The sequence below is a fragment of the Galeopterus variegatus genome, unplaced genomic scaffold (assembly GCF_000696425.1).
Source record: "Galeopterus variegatus unplaced genomic scaffold, G_variegatus-3.0.2 Scaffold13410, whole genome shotgun sequence".
NCBI classification, from domain to species: Eukaryota; Metazoa; Chordata; class Mammalia; order Dermoptera; family Cynocephalidae; genus Galeopterus; species Galeopterus variegatus.
This window is the reverse complement of record NW_007739521.1, coordinates 4,081-25,927: the sequence shown is the minus strand read 5'-3', so window position 1 is coordinate 25,927 and position 21,847 is coordinate 4,081. Positions and strand designations below refer to the sequence as shown.

At 35.1% G+C, this 21,847-nt stretch overlaps 1 protein-coding gene across 1 annotated transcript in view; it reads left to right on the top strand.

Annotated features, from left to right (window-relative positions):
* Window positions 1-2,742: 2,742 nt before the first annotated feature.
* LOC103581590 (olfactory receptor 10AG1-like) overlaps window positions 2,743-21,847 on the top strand; it is a gene marked incomplete at its 3' end in the record, with an annotated part of 22,426 nt that continues 3,321 nt past the window's right edge. The window contains 3 exon segments of the mRNA XM_008563387.1: window positions 2,743-2,802; window positions 11,700-12,578; window positions 12,580-12,674. Of these exon segments, the coding sequence (XP_008561609.1) occupies window positions 2,743-2,802; window positions 11,700-12,578; window positions 12,580-12,674 (1,034 nt within the window).

The following is a 21,847-nucleotide window of genomic DNA, read 5'->3' as shown; positions in this document are numbered from 1 at the left end:
AGAGTTATTTGTGACGGTTGAGGTTTCATAAGACAAAAAGACAATGGGAGGTGCGTATTGTAAAATGTCTCAGGAATAGGGTCGGTGAGTACACGCAGATCAGCATGTTTTAATCCCTGTCTTTATGCTCCATTCCTGTAAAGACTGAAATCAGACTTCCTGGCTATGACTTTATCTCCTTCCCAGACCATCTGCAACTTTAAACAAGACTGTTAGTTTTGCAAGTTACTGAGTTACGTCCTTACTTTATTACTCCTACAAATTGCAGCAATTGTCCATCGTTCAAGCAGAATTATTTTCTCAGCATTAAACTCTAACATGGCTTTCCTTATGCTGAGCTAATATTTGTGGTGCTCTATTAAGAGAAGGTGTCCAAATTATTTTTTTCTTTCTTTATTCCTTTTTCATTTAATAAACATACAGGCTTGGCAAAAAGAAACAAAGCAAAACAAAAATTTTCTAGTTGTGTATATTAAGAATGGTACTGTAAAAATGTTCCATTTGTATATGGAATGTATGTATTACTAAAACATGAGGATTGTGCTTAAATTTAAGGATATTGCTGTGTTTTTTGAACAGCAGTATTGTCAGGGACAGAAGTAAAACAACTTTGCTCATTTAAAGCAGAAAATTAATAAATTCAAAAGATACTGGATAACTCACAGAAATGATGAGAAACCTGGAAAACTAGTTGAGAAACCTGGCAGGAGCCAAAGGAAACGAGACAAGAGTGAGGATCTTACCTAGGGAAGAGTTTGTTTACTTACATTTGCCAGCCATTTGTATCTCCAATTGTTGTGAATAATCTCTTATTTTGCTTGACTTTCTCAAGACTCAAAAGCCAGGTATTAAATTTTTGATCAGCCAAAAAGTAGGGCCAATACCCATGCTTTAGTTTCTAAGGAGTAAGGAAATAAGTACTTACCTACTTAGCTTCAGTTATGGGGCCAGAAAAGTCACTGTGGCATTCTTTATCCAGTTTAGTGGAATCACTGTTGTGTACCTTTGAGGAAAACTTGGTCTTCTGTGTACAACAGCGTCTAAAGAAGATGAGTAAAGAGTTGTGAGTGTGTCATTAGTTGAACACTGAGTTCATACCAGGAAGTCCATCCACATAAAACTCCCTTGAACCTTCCCTTCACTACTGATTGCAATCCTTCAGATTCCTGATCACCTGGCCAAACCAAAGCAGGTCTCTTCTACTAAGCAATGTGAATGAAAATATTTATTTCTGGAAGCTCTGCTTAATGACTACATTCTCTAATACTCTTTAAATTTCCCAAGTTTGGTGTATAATACTGCAGCAACTCATTCTTTGCAGTAACCACTATAGCATATAGAACCAGCTCTCTCAACCAGGCTGTGTGTGTGTGTGTGTGTGTGTGTGTGTGTGTGTGTGTTTCTAACTCTTGTTCTAACTAGTCATGGAGTGCTTCACCTTACTATAGGTTGAGTAAAGTGAAGTACAACACTGTGCTAAAAAAAACTAAGTGTAAGCCCCTTAAAAATTACTTGAACCTTCAGAATTCGTTCTGAATTATACTCTACGTTCATAATTAAACATTCAGCACACATGAATACCTGGTGCCCGATGGTCAGGTATTAATTTCAAATAGACCTAGTAAAAAGACAAAGCTTATTTCTGAAAATGACAAAGGTAAAATTGCAGAAGCAAAATTTTATCTATTCAAAATTTCCAAAAGCTTTGTCACTAAATATATCATCTTCATATGCCAGTGTCAAATTTGGGAGGGTGGTATGAAAAGTACTAAGGTATAGAACTGCTTGCATTGTGGTCTGGTGAACCCTTTCTTGCTTTGTTTTTTAAACAAAGTTGTCAGTCTTTAAGAGGATCCACTATATGGGTCAAAAGTGTATTCACTCATATAGAAAATTGAATATAACTGCTTTAAGTGGTAGAAAACACAAGACTTAGAATAATGTGCTTCCATGTTAGGGACATCCCAGTAAGTCCCCATATAACTGATATCATGGAAACAAGCTTCTAATTTGCTGATATTTCCAGGTTTCCGTATTGCTTTCATCTTCAAGATGGTGAATAGTTGTATTCTTTCATGAGATACTATGAGGCAAACTATTTTTTTTTTCCCTGCAGAGGCTGGGATTTACAAATTTAGATACAAAATGCTAAATATTCTTTATGTCTCCTGCCAAGAAAAAACAAATGACTTGGCAAGTTTGCTTTTGATTTGTGTTGTAGAGAGGGAGGGAAAGCACTGTACAGATTAAAAGCTATATTGAGGGTACTATGGGCTGTACTGGAAGAGGATCACATCTGGAATAGTACAATAAACGGAAGCAATCTGGTGATGAAATTCATAAAGCATAAGCAACTCATATTTTTGAAGATTCATTTATCTTCTGTACTGGACAAACTAAAGAGCCAAATTGCAATTATATGAAAAACAGTTCCAGCAAGTTTTTTATATTGCTGTTATGCAGCAAAGGGTGAACTCAGTGGGCCTGGGCTGCACAAACTCTCCATGTTCCATTGGTCTTCAGCATGGGCCCTTATCACTTCCTGAGAGATATCTTCTAAAACCTTGGCATATTCTGCGTTATAAGAGCACTTTTGTATACTTGGGCCCAGGTCATATAGTTTATGCTGATAATATGAGTGATGGTGAATGTCTGTTTTTGAATAGCTGGAGCTTCGGACTGTGATGAATCAGGTTGAACCGTGGGGTGAGGCAGTTGGGGACCAAGTAACTAAGAACAGACATGTGGGCTCTCCAGGTCTACGTCAGTACCCTAAATAAAACTCTGGACATCACGGCTCAGGTAAGCTTCTCTGATTGGCAGGACATCACATGTGTTGTCACACGACACTGCTGGGAGAGTTAAGCGCCATCTGTGTGATTCCATTGGGAGAGAACAACCGGAGGCTCATGCTTAGCTTGTTCAGGAAATGTTCCCAGACATTCTTTTCCTTTTTGATTTTATTCTGAATCTTTGTGAAGGGGGTTCACTGTGTACTGGTTATCAACCTGCCTGAGTCCAGTGAGACAACTTTCACACAAGCAAGTTACATGAAGCAGCATTATTACTTAGAGATAGGGAGCAAGAGACAACAGAAGCCTAGAATTTCTTCTGAGCTGGTCCTGTAAGACTCAAGAAAGCTGCCTGAGGTGAATGGAATCTCATTTGCACGTGTCCCATTTACACAGCAGCTGAAGGATCCCAGAAAGCATCTCACTCTGGGTTCTATACCCCAGCATTACATGGATCACTGGGCTAAAACCTTGAAGGACATATTGTTTCTAGGGTGGGGGTTGGGCTGAAACAGAGCCTGGGGTCCTCTGGCCAGTCTTTCCCTTATCTCAGGATAATGCATTTCCAGCACATTCTACAGTTATTCTTACAAAATACAAGTGAGAAAGGAGAAAGAACTGGGTTGGTCAACATCCACCATAAGATCCATCCTGCAATCTTTAGTTGCAATAAACCATAACCATAGTATGATAACTTTCATGAGTTCTTTGAGTCCTTGTAGTAAATTACTGAATGTGACGGTAATCTTCGGGAACTCTGATGCCAGCACTGAATTCTAAAATGGCATCAAGTATTTTTCTCTTTTTAAAAATTAAGATTTCAAACTTCTTTATATTATGTAGAATATGAAACAGTTTGTTCACTCTAAAAATATGAAATAAATATGTAAATGAGAAGGCAAATTAAATGAAAGCATTTACTTGAAATAAATAACTCACCCCCAAAATTAAATTTAAAAAAAGAACTTTGAGTATTGCCAAAATCAGTAGTTCTCTCTGGTCATCCACATTATCTTGCTTCCCTGACAGTGACAACCACTCTTGTGTATTTTTTATTATTTCTTTGCTTTCAATTTTAAAAGTAAACTTATCAATGTTCCTAAAACTACTTTTAATAAGTCATTTTTTTGGAGGGGGCCGGCCCCGTGGCTCACTCGGGAGAGTGTGACGCTGGTAGCGCTGATGCAGCAGGTTTGGATCCCCCATAGGGATGGCCGGTGCACTCTCTGGCTGAGCGTGGTGCACACAACACTATGCTGAGGGTTGCGATCCCATTACCAGTCAAAATTTTTCAAACGTTATAAAGGTGATGTTATGAAGTCTTTCCTTTATATTGCTTATGTTTTTCTTTAATAATATTTTTCAAGCATTCTCCCATGTTCATACATATTTCTGCAGTCTTTAATTTTAAAATTTGTAGTATTTTCTTCATTAACATATTGTAATTAAATTGCTTATGACCTTCCACCAGGACCAATGCTGCTGTGAATGTCACTTTACGTGACACTCAGAGCACATGTTTAAGAGTTTGTCCTGATCTGGTGCAGCAGTTTTGGCACTCACTGAATGGAAAGTTTGCTCAACTGTAATTTTTCAGTCTGAATTGTGTAAGCTGAACCCATTGATATGTTTATGGCATTCGCAATTGTTTCTGCTGCTAATCTCTGGTGCACTTCAGTTAGAGCATGAACAAGATTAATTTTTCCTCACAAATTAATGTGCATGGTCTGTCACTGCAGGCTTCAATTTCAATATTGTCTCCTTTCTTCTTAAAATGAGTTATTCATTTGTAAACTGCTGAATTCTTTAGGGCATTGCCCCCATAATCTTTGTGTAAAGCATTGATGGTTTCACCATTCTTGCACCCGAGCTTCGTAGTAAATTAGATCTTTGTTCTTGCTTCAATTTTACCAGAAATCATGTTGCTCTGGTAGGTTCTTTTTTTCCTTTTTTATTCTTTTTATTTATTTATTTACTTAAACATATTTATGGGGTGCAAAGTTGACTATCATTATTTGTGTACAGTATGTGTTGATCAAATCAATATTATTAGCATGTTCATAATTATAAATCATAACTACTCTTTGTGTCCTTTTCCCAATTACTCCCTAACCCCCTTCCCCCTCCCCTTTCCCATCTCTAGTAACTATAGGTCTGTTCTCTGCTTCTGAAAGTTCAATGCCAAATAAGTTTTTAAATATGTTCTGGTATGTTGGTGCATCCCAACACTTTATATATCATGATACACATTAAAACGATAATAAATATAGATTGAGATCAGGCTACTGCCAACCCGTCCAAGTCACCGCATATCTAAGCCACAGTTTTGTCATCTGTAAAGTAAGAAGAAAACAAAGGGCAACCTCAGAGGGACATTATGAGGATTAAATGAGATAATAAATGTGTAAACCACATACAGTATATCTTTGAGGTGTTTCATGGTTTGCTTGAGCACAGAGTCACACTGTCATGTACCTGCTGGCTATTTGTAGGCCTTGCTTTGAAAATTGTCCGTTCAGCTCCTTTCCCCCCTTTTAAATTGGATTATTTGGGTTTTCTTTTTTTTTTTTTTACTGTAAAGTTGTTTGAGTTCTGTGTATATAATGGATACTAAAAGTTTCTGCACAACAAAGGAAACAACCATCAGAGTGAAAAGACAATCTACTGAATGTGAGGAAATATTTGCAAACCAAACATCTGACAAGGAGCTCTTTTCAAACGGATGTCTTATCCTTCTTAGCACCTTGAACTAGATCCTGTACCGACATGCTGTAACAAGTTAGTATGAGTTTAGTATGGCGTTGTAGTGGATTAAATTATGTCCCTCCAAACTTCATTGAAGCTTGAATTGTGTGCTCCAAGTTTTATGTATTAGAAATTTAGCCCCCAGTGTTACTTTAAAGAGGGTGGGAAATCCTATTATGGTCATTGTAAGGTGGGTTCTTAAAAAGGTGATTAGATTATAAGGATTGGATTTTGTCCCCCCACCCCCAACTTTTATGTGGTGGAGGCTTAGTCCCCACTGTGACAGTGTAAAGAGGGTGGAAAATTCTATTATAGTAATTGAAAGGTTGTGCCTATATGAGGTGATTACTTTGTAGGATCATGATGTAGTGAATGGATTAATAATGGTGGTCAGGGGCATGGTTCTCAGGGCTTTAAAAGGTGAGCACATGAGAGTCTCTCTCTCTGTTTTGCCATTTTCTGCCATGTGATATCTCTTCTTTGCTATAAAGCCACCACTAAAGAAGTCCCTCACCAGATGTGTTCCCTAGACTTTGGACTTCCCAGCCTGAGAAACTGTAAACAATACATTGTGTTTTCTTATAAATTACACAATTCCACGTCATTTTGTTATAAGCAATAAAAACAGACTAATACAGGCACAGACACACAAAAATTACTTTTTACAGAACAACAGCATGTTGATATGGGAACAGAACAGTCAAATGTAAAAAGCCATATTGAGCTGGAAACTTTATGCTCATGCTTGAAGTGGTTCTCCCCATAAATTGAGAAATGTTAAATTCTTACATGTTGCAATGAGTAAAATTTTTATAGAAAATAATTGTTTTGAATCCTTCTTTATAAGATTTGTTAATGAGCCAGGCTTTTCTATCCAGGGGCTCTCATGATGTCTGAGAAAACATCATAATTGGAATAAAATAATCTTAATTTCTGAAAGATAGAATTGTCTTTGCCTGTATAGCAGTTACTCCACAACCACAAATGCTTACTTTTATGAAACAAACTACTATTTAAAGATGCGAAAACAAGCAGAGAATGTTCAGATGATGTTAACAAGAGATACAATTTCCTGAAAAGTTCTATTTACAGGAATTATAAAAAATATAATAAGGCAGGTAAGAAATCAGTAAAGAATTTGAACAGTTTTCTACAGGTAATATCAGACAATTAACAGTGTATCATCTTCCAGGCCATCTGTGCACTTTGCCTGTATTTGGGAAAGGAAGAGTGAATGAAATTATGTTCCATGGAGACATTGCAGGAAAGACTGGTCTGTCTGGAAGAATTGTTTGGAAAAATACATCCAAATAATTGCAAAGAGAAGGCTATAACTAGCAATTTAGGTGTGAAGAGGGAGAAGAGATATTCCCACTGGGAAGTGATCACTCGTATTTTCGCTATAAAGGGCACATCCTGTTTCAAAAGTAGGTTCAGTTTATTTAAAAACAGTATAGATCTTTCACAATTTAAATATTTAAAATATATGGAAACTTCATCAGTGAGAAAGAAGTGACTTCAGCAATACTGAAAAGGTAAATCTAAACTATTAACACTTTTATTATATTTCAATGTGGGAGATAATGAAGATATCTTGGTATGAAAAATTTTTCATTATTTAAAACAGCACTGTAGACTTATGACTTTCTGAATTAAAAAAGCTAAATTAACAAATATGTTCCAAGCATTAGAAATAAGTAAAATTCGAACATATTTGTCTATTAGCAATTATAATAACATTAAAATTATTAATTTTAAGAAATAACTTTTTAAGAAAACTAAAAGGAAAGAATGATGTGTCACATACAAATTAATTAAATATATATTGCCATACTGATAATAAAAGAATAGTTATCATAATGAATAAAAGCATTTTTATGAAAAGGGTCTCCTATTATTAGTGAATCTCCTTGTATTAGAGATAATATAAAACATTATTTCTTCCAAATTATAAATTTATTTGGCCTATTTACTACTGTTTATGTTGTATCTAATCAAATATGACCATAAACATGGTAGAATTGGACACATACCCAAACACATCGCTTTGATTTTTTTACTGGAACACTTTATTTGAACTAAAATAGATCAGTTTACTTAAATATCAATAGGATTAAAAATAGTTAAATGCAGAAAGGTAGTTTTTTGCAATAAAATGTATTATAATTTAGTAAATAAGAATAAGACTTACTGGGACTTTATTTCATTGACTGTTAGAGATTTGGCTTTTACACTGTCACTGAACCTTTAATCGTCTTCTCTGCCTTCAGGAAAAATAACCAATTCTAATACCGAATTGTACTTTCAATTCAATTCAGAATCGTATGTGAAGTGATACATTAGAACTTAGAATTATACTATACTCTATATAGAATGAACCATGGAATGTAATGTCCAAGGTAGAAAAGACACATGAGCAGTCAAATAACAGCTCAGAGGGCTGATCAGTTGATCAGAGTGTTATTCATAGTCCAGAAATTATATCATGGGCTTGATTGATTAGAAGAAATTTCTTGGAAGTTGGTCAATCTGATAGTTTAGTTGATATTTTCAGTTTTCTGTAAGTACTATTGATGTTTTTTGTCCTCGTAATGATAGGTACTGTACTTATGGACTTCATTTACTTTCTTAGGTACTAATGTATATACAAACTTGTAGTTTATGGAGTTTGTTTCTTATCCCAGTATTTCTGTCATGACATTGCTTTGTTTCAGGCCTTTACTTACTAAGTAGAATAAAAAGTCCTTCTTAAGAGTCCTACAAAAGAGAGAATGAAGAGGACATATTTCAGGAGAAAATGTGAAATTAGGACAGGAAGAAAATACTCCAGGCCTGCAAAAAATAGAAAATGTTCAAAAATTAATATATTAATTTAAAAGAATAAACTACCTGTTTAACTGGAGAATTTTCTATTTTCAGGGTTATAAGCAAAGGATCTTAATGCAAAATATAATACAGTCACATTGAATGGCACAGAATCAACTTAATAAATGGTAACTGAGGTCTTACAGAATTGTCACATGTATTTCTCCCAAAGAACCAGTAAGGTACATAATAGGATTGCCTTTATTAAAAATAAGAATTAGAAGTATGAATGTTATTTTTTTTTTTCTATGTCAGACCAAAGGATGTAGAAAGAATAGTGGTATAGAATTGAAATTCATGGGGCCGGCCCGGTGGCGCACTAGATAGTGCGCCGCTTGGGAAGCGCGGCGGCGCTCCCGCCCGAGGGTTCGGATCCCACATACGGACCGGTTCCCGCTCACTGGCTGAGCGAGAGCAGCATCGAGGGTTGCAATCCCATTGCCGGTCCCCAGTCCGGTACGGGGGCAACACTGAGGGTTGCGATCCGTTGCCGGACACGGAAAAAAGACAAAAAAAAAAAAAAAAAGAATTGAAATTCATAATATTTGAAAATCTTGGAAAATTATTAAAACATTTTAATTCTCAATTTCTTCACTTGGCATAAAAATAGTGATAAAATAAGTTATTTTCAAACAAAAATAGTAAAAAAAATATAAATAGAATTAAGGAGTAATTTATCCATGGGCATTAATATAATTCAGTGACACTAATATGTTAACTATGGTAAACTTGGTTGAATTAAAAAGATGAGATTTATGTGTTTTAGAAGGTCACTTTGGGTTTTTTTTGTGCAAAATGAATCGTAGGTGGGCAAGGCAATTAGAATCATCCTAGAAATTAGAGGGTACATTTAACTAAGGAGTTAGGAATGGAGATGAGAAGCAAAATATTTTGAAGTTTTGAGAGCAGTAGGTGTTGTACTTCAACTAATTTGGGCTTATGCCATCATTGGAGAACTTGAAATTTTGGCAAATGCTAGAAATCAACACATCTCTCAACCTGATCTCCTGCCTCTTCCCCAAAGCACTATTGCCGGTACACCAGAAGTCAGCACAGGTTGATAGAATTCACATAGGTGTGAGAGGAAGCCATAAATCACTCTGAACATTTTGCTGGGAATGGATGGATTATAGTAGAATGACTAGGTGAGACTCCTTTGGAAGAAACATCACAATGAAACACCCAAATGAACCAGAAAGACAACTAAATTAAGCATATTTAGATACAGTATGAGGAAGATTGGTTAGTGAGAAGTTATTGAAATTTGTGTAAAGTTTTTCTAATCTCTTAATTAAGAGTAAGGTGTTACACTCTCTTTGTCACCTCTCTCCCCCTGGGTGACAGAGATGCAAAAGGATTACTCAAAGCCCATTTCTTCTGAGCAGTGGGAAGCCCCAAAGGGGTTAATTTTCCAGGAACCCTCAAGAGAGAGGCATTCCTCCTTGGAAAAATAACCCTGACCTGGGATTCTTTCTCAGTATTTATTCTCCAGGCCAGAAAATTATAGAAAAGGAACATAGGTGGAGTTATGGCTAAGTATAGTTTAACAATAGAAGCTGGTAATATCAGTGAAATAACAAATTGACATTCCATAATGCAATTTGTAAAAGGTCAAGTCAATCCACCAACAAAAGCTTGTTTTTAGCAAATACTTTCTTTTCCTACAGCAATTTCCTCAGTATGTTTACATAACAATCAAGTAATTTTAGTTTAACCTGCACCAAGTATATCTGTCCTTGAGACAGCCATTTTACTGTCTTACAATTCTTTATCTATAACAGAGACTTTATCCTGGGGAAAGTTTCCTGTCTTTTGCAAGCTTAACATTTCTATACGTAATTTTAAAAGGTTAAGTTATACCTGAAATTACAGGGCTTTGGAAGCTAGGCCCTGTGAAATACATTTGCTTCATAAACGTTAGTATACTCCACAGTAAGGTAGTATAATCAGTTCAGAAGGATGACAAGCTGTGTAGAATGCATAAGGATAGATCTTTGAGGAGAAGAGGTACTATTAACCTAATTGTACTTAAAAAGTGGTAGAATGGGGCCGGCCCCATGGCACACTGGAGAGTGCGCCACCTGGGAGCGCGGCGGCACTCCCGCTGAGGGTTCAGATCCCATGTGGAGACCGGTTCCTGCTCACTGGTTGAGCGTGGTGTGGGTGCAACACCAAGGGTTGCGATCCCATTGCCGGTCCCTGGTGCAGGAGCAACACCGAGGTTGCGATCCTGTTACTGGTCAGTAAAAAAGATAAAAAGGAAAAAAAAAAAAAAAAAGTGGTAGAATGAAGAGAGCAAACATACAAAGTTTGATAGTAACTTTAAGCAGAATCAATCACTTATTTCCTATTAGTGTTCACTATTTAAAATGGGACCAAAGGAGATGTGCATTTTTCTTGAGTGCCTTTCTCTCAGACGTTCTAGCCCATGGTCAGAAAAAGGAAAATTTTGTTGTAACTAAAGCCCTGTTTTTACAATGGAGGGAATATAGGGAAAGAGGGTTAAAGGTAGTTGAAAGAGCTATTAGAACGTTGAAGCTTCGATTCTAAACCTAGAAAAGAGACAAATATTAATGTAATTGGGTAATAGAAAATAAAAATAATTGTTGAATTAAATGGATTATGCATCTTGAGGTTTTAAAATAATAATTATTAAACACAATTATTACAATATAGGAGACAGTGATAGGAAAATTTGTGAAAAATGATGCATACATTCAATGGTTTACACATTCAGTTAAATTAATGAAGCAATGACATAAAAATGGAAAATAAAAATGTTGAACCTTCTTATTCCTTCGGTGACAAATGTGTGAAAAAAATTATTTCTATTTAAGTATAATGATGTGAGGGATTAAAATTCTATGTATAAATGAAAAAAAAAGACAAGCAAAAGACTTCAAGGAGATATTTGAGACTTAAAGGAAGAACAATATTTGAAAAGACAAGGAAGCAAGTCTCTCTAGAAAGAGGTGGTTTTACCTTCGGGTGAAGAAAGGGGACAGAAGGGGAAAACAAATAATGATTCTATATTTATCTGGAAGAAAAAGCTCATTTGCACTATTCCTATGGTATTCTAAGTTGAATAAAATGTATAGCTATATGGATCTTATTGGTAGGATTAGAATGCAAATCTAACATTTTAAATCAATTGTTTATTGGTTGATTTTTTTCATTGCAGATAAGTTCATTGTTCCTAGTTTACATCAAATCTCTCAGAATCACAGAATGTAAGTCTCAGAAAGAAACTGAGAAATTACAAAGACCAAAACACATGTCCCAATTTAATTATTAAAGCCAAAAATTCAGCCAAGAAATGTAAATCCACAGAGAGAAAACAAGTTGAAAATTACAGAAACAAATCTCGCTACAGTGATGGAATTTGTTCTCTTGGGCTTTTCTGATATTCCCAAATTTCGCAGGTTTCTTTTTGGGGTATTCTTAGTCATGTACATGATCATCCTATTTGGAAATGGCATCATAATTCTAATAACAAGAATAGAGCCTACTCTTCAACCCCCCATGTATTTTTTTATCAGCAATTTTTCTTTCCTAGAAATCTGTTATGTTTCTGTCACTCTTCCTAGAATGCTCATGGATCTTTGGACCCAGGAAGGAAATATTTCTTTAGTTGCCTGTGCAACACAAAGGTGCTTTGCTGTTATTCTGGGAGTCACAGAGTCCCTCCTCTTGGCGGTGATGACCTATGATCACTACGTGGCCATTTGTAACCCTCTGCACTATTCTCTAGTGATGAACCACAAAGCCTGTATCCAGCTGGTGGTTGGTTCATGGATCAGTGGAATTCCAGCGCAGATAGGCCAAACATGTCAGATTTTCTCTCTGCCCTTTTGTGACTCTAACCAAATCAACCACTTCTTCTGTGACATTCCCCCAATGTTCAAGCTGGCCTGTGGAGACATCTTTATGAATGAGATGGTGGTGTACATATTTGCTGTATTGCTTATCACTGTTCCCTTTATGTTGATACTGGGGTCCTATACTAGAATTATCTCAACCATCCTGAAATTGCCATCAAACAGTGGACGGAGCAAAGCCTTTTCCACTTGTTCTTCCCACCTCATAGTTGTAGTTTTATTTTATGGATCAGCCACTATTACCTATTTAAAACCCAAATCTGTTCAGTATGAGGGAACAGACAAACTGCTATCTATTTTTTTACACCATTTTGATCCCAATGTTTAATCCCATGATATACAGTCTGCGGAACAAAGATATCACACAGGCTCTGAAAAAATTACTTCCCAAATCGTTAGCATTTTGAGACACTTAAAATATCATAAATTATTACTTTACATATTTAATTTTTATAAAGATTTAATTGATTTAATTTTATTTTAATGGACTCATATCCTCAAAGTTATGAAATTTTTAAAAATTTTATTTAGAAATGCACTACATATAAAGATATGATATAATTTATAGTGGGCCCTATAACTGAAGTTAGACCATTTTCCATTCTTTTGTTGAAGTTCTTCTAGGGAATATTTTAACTTTTTTTATTAAAGAAACAAAACATTCTTAAAGCCTACAAGGTCATTACTAAATAATTAATCAATAGAAATAAAAGCCTAAATACATAAGAATATAATGTATACAAAAAAGACAGATGCAAATAATAATTATGCAATATAATGTGTATTGTAACATTAGTTGTCTACCAAAAAAAAAAAGCAAAAGTGAATGCTTACATTGAGAACTGTTTTAATAAATATGCATTAATGCAATAATAATTATGTAGTCATTAACAAGAACATGTTACACCTACATGGTAATAACCCCAATTTTTGTGTCTTATATCCATGTGTTTTTGTTGTCCTCTCCCACACTGACTCTTGGTTTAGCCGTGTGATTAGCTGGATAGCTATTTTTAAAGTTTTTAACGTGTTAACATATTATTAAAAAACCTCTAATAGTTTTTTAAACTCCATATTATTTTTAGAATTTTAAAATTTGCTAATCTCTTTCTTTGTCAGATTTTATTTTTACTTGTTTTTAAGGAATGCCCATGGGTAGCAGATTTTTATATTTCCTGCATATTTGAAAATTTATTTCATGAAATTAAAGTCTGGTTTAAAATAAAAGTTCATGCTACACAGGAGATCAAGATTTAAAAAGTCCATCAGTCATAATACAAAGAAGAAAATTATACACACTGTCAGATGTTGAAAGTGTGGATAAAAATGAATGACCTAACTTTTATCAATCTACAGTAGCCAACATGCAGCATATTTGTCCTTTTTACAGAAAATTTTCACCAAGATAAATCAAAAACTGGAGCGTAAAACAAATCTCTGTACTTCAGTAAGAGAAATACCACATGCTCTCACTCATAACTGGGTACTGAATTCATAAATAAAAAAATGAACGGTAAAGAGAGACAGAGAACAAGAAGGAAAGAAACGGGCTGGCCCGGTGGCGCACTCAGTAGAGTGCGGCGCTTGAGAGCGCGGCGGCCCTCCCGCCGAGGGTTCAGATCCCATATAGAGACCGGTCTGCTCACTGGTTGAGCGCGGTACGGGCACAACACTGAGGGTTGTGATCCCGTTACCGGTCACGAAAACAAAAGACAAAAGGAAAAAAAAAAAAAAAGGAAAGAAACAACAATCACAGTAACATTGAACTTTTAGAAAACTAGGGGTGGAAAAGGGGAGGGGAGGAGGAAGGGAGGGGGCTAGTGAGGAATTGGTCAACAGACACAAAGAATGATTGCGTATTGTAATGACATATAAGCTAACTATACTGATTTAACCACCAGGCATTGTACACAATTATTGAAAATCAATGTTGTACCCCACATGTATGTACAATAAATTATCAAAAACAAAATTTTTACATTAAAAAATGAAAAATATTAATACAGAATCTTTTCTCTGGCAGCAATGAAATTAAATTTCAATTTGATTTTTGTTGTTTGGAACGGTGCATGAGGAAATTTCTGCATGAGAGGGACATATTCACTATTTTATGGTGATGATAGCTTCACTGGCTTATACATATGGAAAACATCAAATTATGAGCTTTAAATATGTACTCATTAATATGTTTCCAATATACATTAATGATACTAATCAAAAAATATCAAAATTTTACAAAATCTGTTAGAAAAAAAAATATCTAAGAGAATTTACTACTAGCAGGCCTGGTCTATTAGATATAGGGGGGAAAAATTACCCATTTATTTATTTCTATATTCATTCATTTATTTTTATTACCTCCCACATATCAGTGAGAATATGCAGTATTTCTCTTTCTGTGCCAGGCTTATTTCACTTAATATAATTTTTTCTAAGTCCATCCATGTTGCTGCAAATGGTAGAATTTCATTCTTTTTTACAGCACAGTAGTATTCCATTGTGTAGATGCAACACATTTTCCTTATTCAGTCATCTGAAGATGGGCATTTAGACTGAGTCCAACTCTTGGCTATTGTAAATAGTGCTGTAATGAACATGGGAGTACAGGTGTCCCTTCGACATGATTTCCTTTCCTTTGGGTATGTACCCAGCAGTGGGATCACTGGGTCATATGGTAGATCTATCTATAATTGTCTGAGGAATCTCCATACCATTTTCCATTTGAGCTGTACCATTTTGCAGTCCCATCAACAGTGTAGGAGGGTTGGTTCCCTTTTCTCTGCATCCTCATCAGCATTTATTATTCTCTGTCTTTTGGATATTAGCCAGCCTAACTGGATTGAGATGATATCTCAAAGTGGGTGTAATTTCCTGAATGCTGAGTGATGTTCAGCATTTTTCCATGCGTTTGTTGGCCATTTGTATATCTTCCTTTGAGGAATGCCTATTCAGCTCCTTTGCCATTTTTTAAATGGGTTACTTGTTTGTTTGTTTGTTTTTTTGCTGTTAAGCTGTTTAAGTTCTTTGTATTTTATCATTATATTCCTTGTATATTGTCATTACCCGGTTGGACAATGGCACTATTTTCCTAATAATGAAACTGGACCCTATTCTCCAGACCCCCATATATTTTCCCTGGCAATTTTTCTTTCTTGGAAATCTGTTATGTATCAGTTACTCTCCTGACAATATTTACGAATTTTGTGACTCTGAGAAGAACAATATCTTTAGTCTCCTGTGTCACAGTAATGTGTGTTTCCTTCTGGCCTTGATGGTATATGGCTGCTATGGGGGCATTTGTAACCCTCTCTACTATCTTCTAGTGATGATTCATACATCTTCTCCCAGCTGGTGGATGGCTCCTGGATCAGTGGAGTTCCAAACCAGATAGGACAGATGTGCCAGATCTCTGTGACATGCTCCCAATAAGTAAGCTGGTCTGTCAGGACACCTTTGTGAATGAAATGACGTTCTACATAGTTGCTGTGTTTTTTGTCTCTGTTCCATTTCTGTTAATAATTACCTCCTATGGCAAAATTATCTCCACTGTTTTTCAGTTTTGATCAGTGACAATTCAGACCAAAGCCTTCTCCATCTGTTCATCTTATGTTATGCTTGTGGCTTTGTTTTTGTATCATGCATTATTACCTATTTAACCCCGAAGACCAGTCATTCATCAGGAACTGACAAGCTGCTTTCTCTTTTCTGCATGATTGTGACTCCAATGTTTAATCCCATGATATAGTCTAAGGAAAAAGGATGTCAACGTGCCACTGAGAATATGATTACATAAATAATTTACTTAATTAAAATATGAATTATACTTTCAGACTTAGCACCTTCTTTATTGGTAGTAAAATTTCAACAGATATTTGTCCTTACCTCTATTTTTTATCTACCTATACAGTAGTAGTTATTTCCAAATTTGAAATTACTGGTACTTTTGAGAGACTCCTCTGTATTAATTGATGCAGGTTGTTTATGTGTCAGCAAATAGAAAATCATTCATTCAGTAATTCTATCATTTTATTGTGCAGTGAATTTTGTCAGTAAGAATTTTTGACAAGGATTGATGTGATATTGTCAATTGAGATATAGATTCTAATGTATCACTTATTTGAAACCGTATAATTCATTTCCATGTAGTTGTAACTGCCATTTTTATAATTTTACAATTTTGTACTTTGGCCTTGAGTTTTAATTAAACATTATATATTCATTTTGGCCTAGTGATGAATCTCCAGAGAAACCATTTCTAGAATAAAAGCACTTTTCAGTGTGGATGGAATATTACAAATGATGAAAAATAAATGATGCTGGTGCAATACCACCAAGTATCAGGCATCATTTATGTATGTCAGAGTAAATGATTTAAATAAATAATCATTTATTTTATTATCATAAATTTTTAAATAGGCATCAGGTATAATAATAACAGATGCCATACATAAACCTGTATACCACATACATGCACGCACACACACACACACACACACACACACACACACACACACCCATACATAAACCTGTATACCACATACACGCACACACACACACACACACACACACACACACACAGAGAAATTGCTCAGTGAAAATGCTATCATCATTGTTACTGTGGATATCTAAGATTAAATTGCTCTATTATTTTTGCTTTGCCTACTAAAATTTTGCTATTTATCACTATGAATCTCTGTTATCCAGGTGATCAAAGAAAACAAACAATGAATCTATACTCATTGCAGAGAAGGAAAATAGTACGTTAGTTGATTGTGCTTTTTCTCTGTTCATAGTGATACAAATAACCGTATTTATTTTTAGAATTTCATGTTTATCTAAAGCATTCTTCATATATTCAAACAGCAGATTTTTATAGAATCATGATCTGCCATCAGGATTTATGGTGGAAAACAGTGCAGAGAAGCTTGTATTTTCTCTTATAACTTTTGCCCAGAAGTGAGGAAATTTAGTTCTATTCGTACTTATATGGGAATATATAGCCCCAAGTGGGTAGAAAATTGCACTGCAATTTTCGACCTGGTGGAAGACAGCAAGAATGTGCACTAACAACCCTGATGACAAATTTAAGAAGAAATATATTCTTAAGCCAAAAGCAAAACAAAAATGAGTGTCATCAAGATTTTTAGAAAAACAGATATCAGAAACTATAAAAATCTAATGAAAGTAATTGGAATCAGGGGAAGAATGGAAAAAAAAAAAAAGAGAGAGAAATAATAAGAGAAATAATACCAGAACAGTTTTTTTGCAGAAAATACTGAACACAGACCAGTGAACTGAGCAGAATGTAGGGGATATTGCTGAGGCACAGAATCATAATAGATAATTATGATTATCTTAATCCATTAATCTTGATGTGGTTTTTAAATACAGCAATAGGTAACTGACACTGAGATTACTATATGGAAATGATGTGCTGCCAAAACAAAAACCTAGGGAAAAAAAAAAAAAAAAAAACCTAGTAGCCCTGTGACTGAGTAGCTGAAATAGTCTAGAAAATTTGCAAATATATAGTTAGCAAAAGCTGAAAAAATCGAAAACAAGCTGTCAGTTGATGGTGAAAATGTGTGAAAGTGTGCCTAGCTGCAGGAGAAGCCACATGAATAGCAACCTTTTTTTTATTATATAAGAGGCTAAAAAAACAAATCAACCAAAAGACTGACAAAATCGATGCCTGCAGACCCTTGGAAGAAATTAAATGAACCTAATAAAGTTATGGATCTGGCAAAGGAAATTTCAAGTATAATTTTACAAGTGTCAAAATAATTATTTTAGATGTCTTTGATAAGCAATTGAAAAGAGAGAGACGATATATATAGATCTGATCGGCAAGCCAGAAAAATTTAAAGAAAATATAGAAGAGCCAAGAGGTGCCAGATTATAAATAAAATTGTTTCATGTCTCCAGCCTTTGAATATAACCATTAAATCAAGTGTGTGCTTTTATGACCTTGTGTTAAGACCTCTGAAATCCTTAAAGCAGGGTTGGCTCATACCAGTAAAAAAGGGTATCTAACAATCATTAAATGTCTATATTAAATCCTACAGCAGCCTGATTATGAAAAGTAGAGTGAATTTACTCTTGAAATGATATATTAAAATTAACCCAAATAAGAATCAGAGGAACACAGAAAGTTTCCAAGAATATTTTGCCAATGGAATCACTGGTATGAACTAAAAGGGACTGAGAAAATTCAACATGGAAAGAGATCCTTGGGTGCATATATTCTATGGATAGGAAGGAGGTTGAGAATGATCTCTGGATGAAGTGGAACCTAAAAGGCTACACCTAAATAACCTAATCCACAAGTGGCCCTGCTACAGGTCATGAGATCATGGACCTCAGGCCTATTGCTCTGATTCAATGGGTATTAGGAAATGCGTATATTTTGCACATCAGTAATACTGAATACCATAAAGCAGACTGCAGTGGATAATAATGCCTGCTAATAAATCTTTCCTCTTTTTATCCACTGCTTTGTGTAGTCCCCACAGTGTTCAGATTTGGGGCACAGCTGTGTGAATTCTCTCCACCAGTGGGACATTAGCTACTGTGTTATAAACAAAGACTTGCAAATCCCTTGTACTTTGTAACTGCCACTCTCTTTTCACTGGTAAAACTTCTAGCACTATCTGAAAAGGACTATATAATGCATTCAGAGGATTTAAGAACACATAGAGAGTGTCCTCAGCCACCCATGTTGAGGTCTAAACACTCGTATAAGGCTACAAAGCATCACATTGAAAATAGAAGTGCCATCCCAGCTTGACTCAGCCCAAATTGCTGACTCCCAGAATTGTGAATCATTAAATGGTTGTTATTTTAACACCATGGTTTAGCAGAGATTTTTCTGTAAAGAACTAGAGAGTGAAGAATTTTGGGTTTGTAGTCCACATATGTCCTCAGTTGCAATGCTTCCCCTGAACCATTAAAATTGGTAGAATTCACTACTGTCTCAAGGGACATTAAAACAAATGGGTCGGTCTGCATTTTACCATGTTCCTAATTTTTCAATGAGTCATTTAACCAAAAACTTTTGAATCAATATATACTGCTGATACATATAAAAATAGTTCTAGAGACAATATGTTAACAAATGAGTAAAGGATAACCAAAATATGATTATAAAATACATTTTTAAGTACGTATAAGATTGGACCCATTATTTATAATCATAAAAAGGATAACTCAAATATGATAAAATACATTTCAAAACATATAAAAAATTGGACCAAGTAATTATAATTGTGTGTATGTGAATGTGTTTATAAAGTTGAATATGATTACATAAGTGTAAAGAGAGATATGGGAGTATATTTTAGGCTGTTTATATTGGTAATGCTCAATTCCTGTGGAAAAATATTTGTTACATCAAAGAGGTGGGGTTTCAAGGCATTTTGATTTTCTGTATTGTTTGAATTTGTTTACATAGCAACTCAGAGAATCAAATGACTTAATGGTGAAGTCAAATTTAAATAAAACTTGAAAGGAAATACTAAATTACTGTGAGATGCTGTGTGTGTAGTTTTCTCCTTTGTATTATTACTGATGGCCTTTTAAAAGTTTTGATCACCTCTACTCAACAGAGAGACTTTTATTTCTACTATAAGAGAATCTCACTTTGTAAAGAAAATTTTTGTACATCAAGAATAGAAAATATACCACTTATGGGACTTCCTTATGAAAATAAAATAAACATTCCAATATATAAAGCGATTGTTACTTTGCTTCCCATGGATGACACCCCTTTTCCCCTTGGTGATGGAGCTGCTAAAGATTACTAAAAGCCCATCTCTTCTGAGCAGTGAGAAACCCTGAAAAGGGGTTGATCTCCCAGAACCCTCAAGATAGAGGTATTCCTTCCATTTGGGAAATTAACCACAAATTGAGGTTCTCTTCCTGCATTTATTCTCCAGACCAGGAAAATCCAGGAAGAGAAGATAGGTGGGATTTTTGCTAAGTACCATCTAACAAGGTTAACAACAGAAGCTGGTAATATTCAGTAAGGAGACATTCTATAATGGAATTTTCAAGAAGTGAAGTTGATCCACCAACAAAAGCTTGATCTTAGCAAACATTCTCTTCTTACAGCAATTTCCCAGTATCTTTGCATATCAATCAGTAACCTGTCTGTCTTGGAGCCAGCAACCTTGCTGTGTTACAATTTTTTTTATCTTACAACAGAGACTATATAGCCTGGGGATAACTTCCTATCCTTTGCAAGGTTAATATTTGAATGGTTGCGGAGAAAAAGGAACTCTCATACATTGTTGGTTGGAATGCAAACTGGTGCAACCCCTATGGAAAATGGTTTGGAGGTTCCTCAAACAGTTGCAGATAGATCTACCATATGACCCAGCTATCCCACTGCTGGGAATATATCCAAAGGAATGGAAATCATCAAGTCGAAGGTATACCTGTTCCCCAATGTTCATTGCAGCACTCTTTTAAAAGTGTAGGCAGGGAGTTAAGCATAATGAATTTGGTTCTAGGACAAAATAAAGAAAGTGAAAGGCAGAGAGAGAAAAAATTACGGATCAAATACATTTTGTTTCAAATTAAAATGTGATATGGAAGTGTGGACAAAAACAGCAGTTATATCATGACAGATAAATGTCACATAGTTCAAGGAAATCACTGTTACATTTTAAATCACTGTTACATTTGTTCACATAGTTCAAGAAAAACACAATCTGTTAGTGTGCTGGAAGTCACAGCAGGTACTGTGGGTTGTTTTCCCCTCTGATATAGTATGGATTTAAAATATTTACATTTATCATAGAATGAAGATAGACCTTGAAATAGCGTCTGTGTTGACAAAAATAATCACTTAATTCTCCATTCAGGATAGTGTTAAAGAAAAAAAAAAACTTAATAAATAAAAAATGCACATGTAATGGTAAGAAAAGTCTGATGTTGCTATATTACAAGATCAAGGTACAAGAATCAAAGGGAAACATTAAGAAAAGTATAGATAAGAAAGGTACTCAAAGGCACAATTTTGAGTCTGCACATTCACCAGTAGGTTAGAGTGGACATTTAAGGAGTGTTGATTTCTCAAGGGTATTCTCACTTCTGCCAAAATCTGGAAGGATTGGTGGGGTGGGTGTCCAGGCGACCTGAATTCCATAAGTTGACTGTCAGGAAAAACACCTTTGACCATTGTCTGGAAAAAAATAAATAAATAAACAAGTGGTTAGTGGAAACATAAAGTTATACATTCAGGTTACTNAAAAAAAATCTTAATAAATAAAACATGCACATGTAATGGTAAGAAAAGTCTGATGTTGCTATATTACAAGCTCAAGGTACAAGAATAAAGGGAAACATTAAGAAAAGTTATAGATAAGAAAGGTACTCAAAGGCACGATTTTGAGTCTGCACATTCACCAGTAGGTTAGAGTGGACATTTAAGGAGTGTTGATTTCTCAAGGGTATTCTCACTTCTGCCAAAATCTGGAAGAATTGGTGGGGTGGGTGTCCAGGCAACCTGAATTCCATAGGTTGACTGTCAGGAAAAACACCTTTGACCATTGTCTGGAAAAAAAA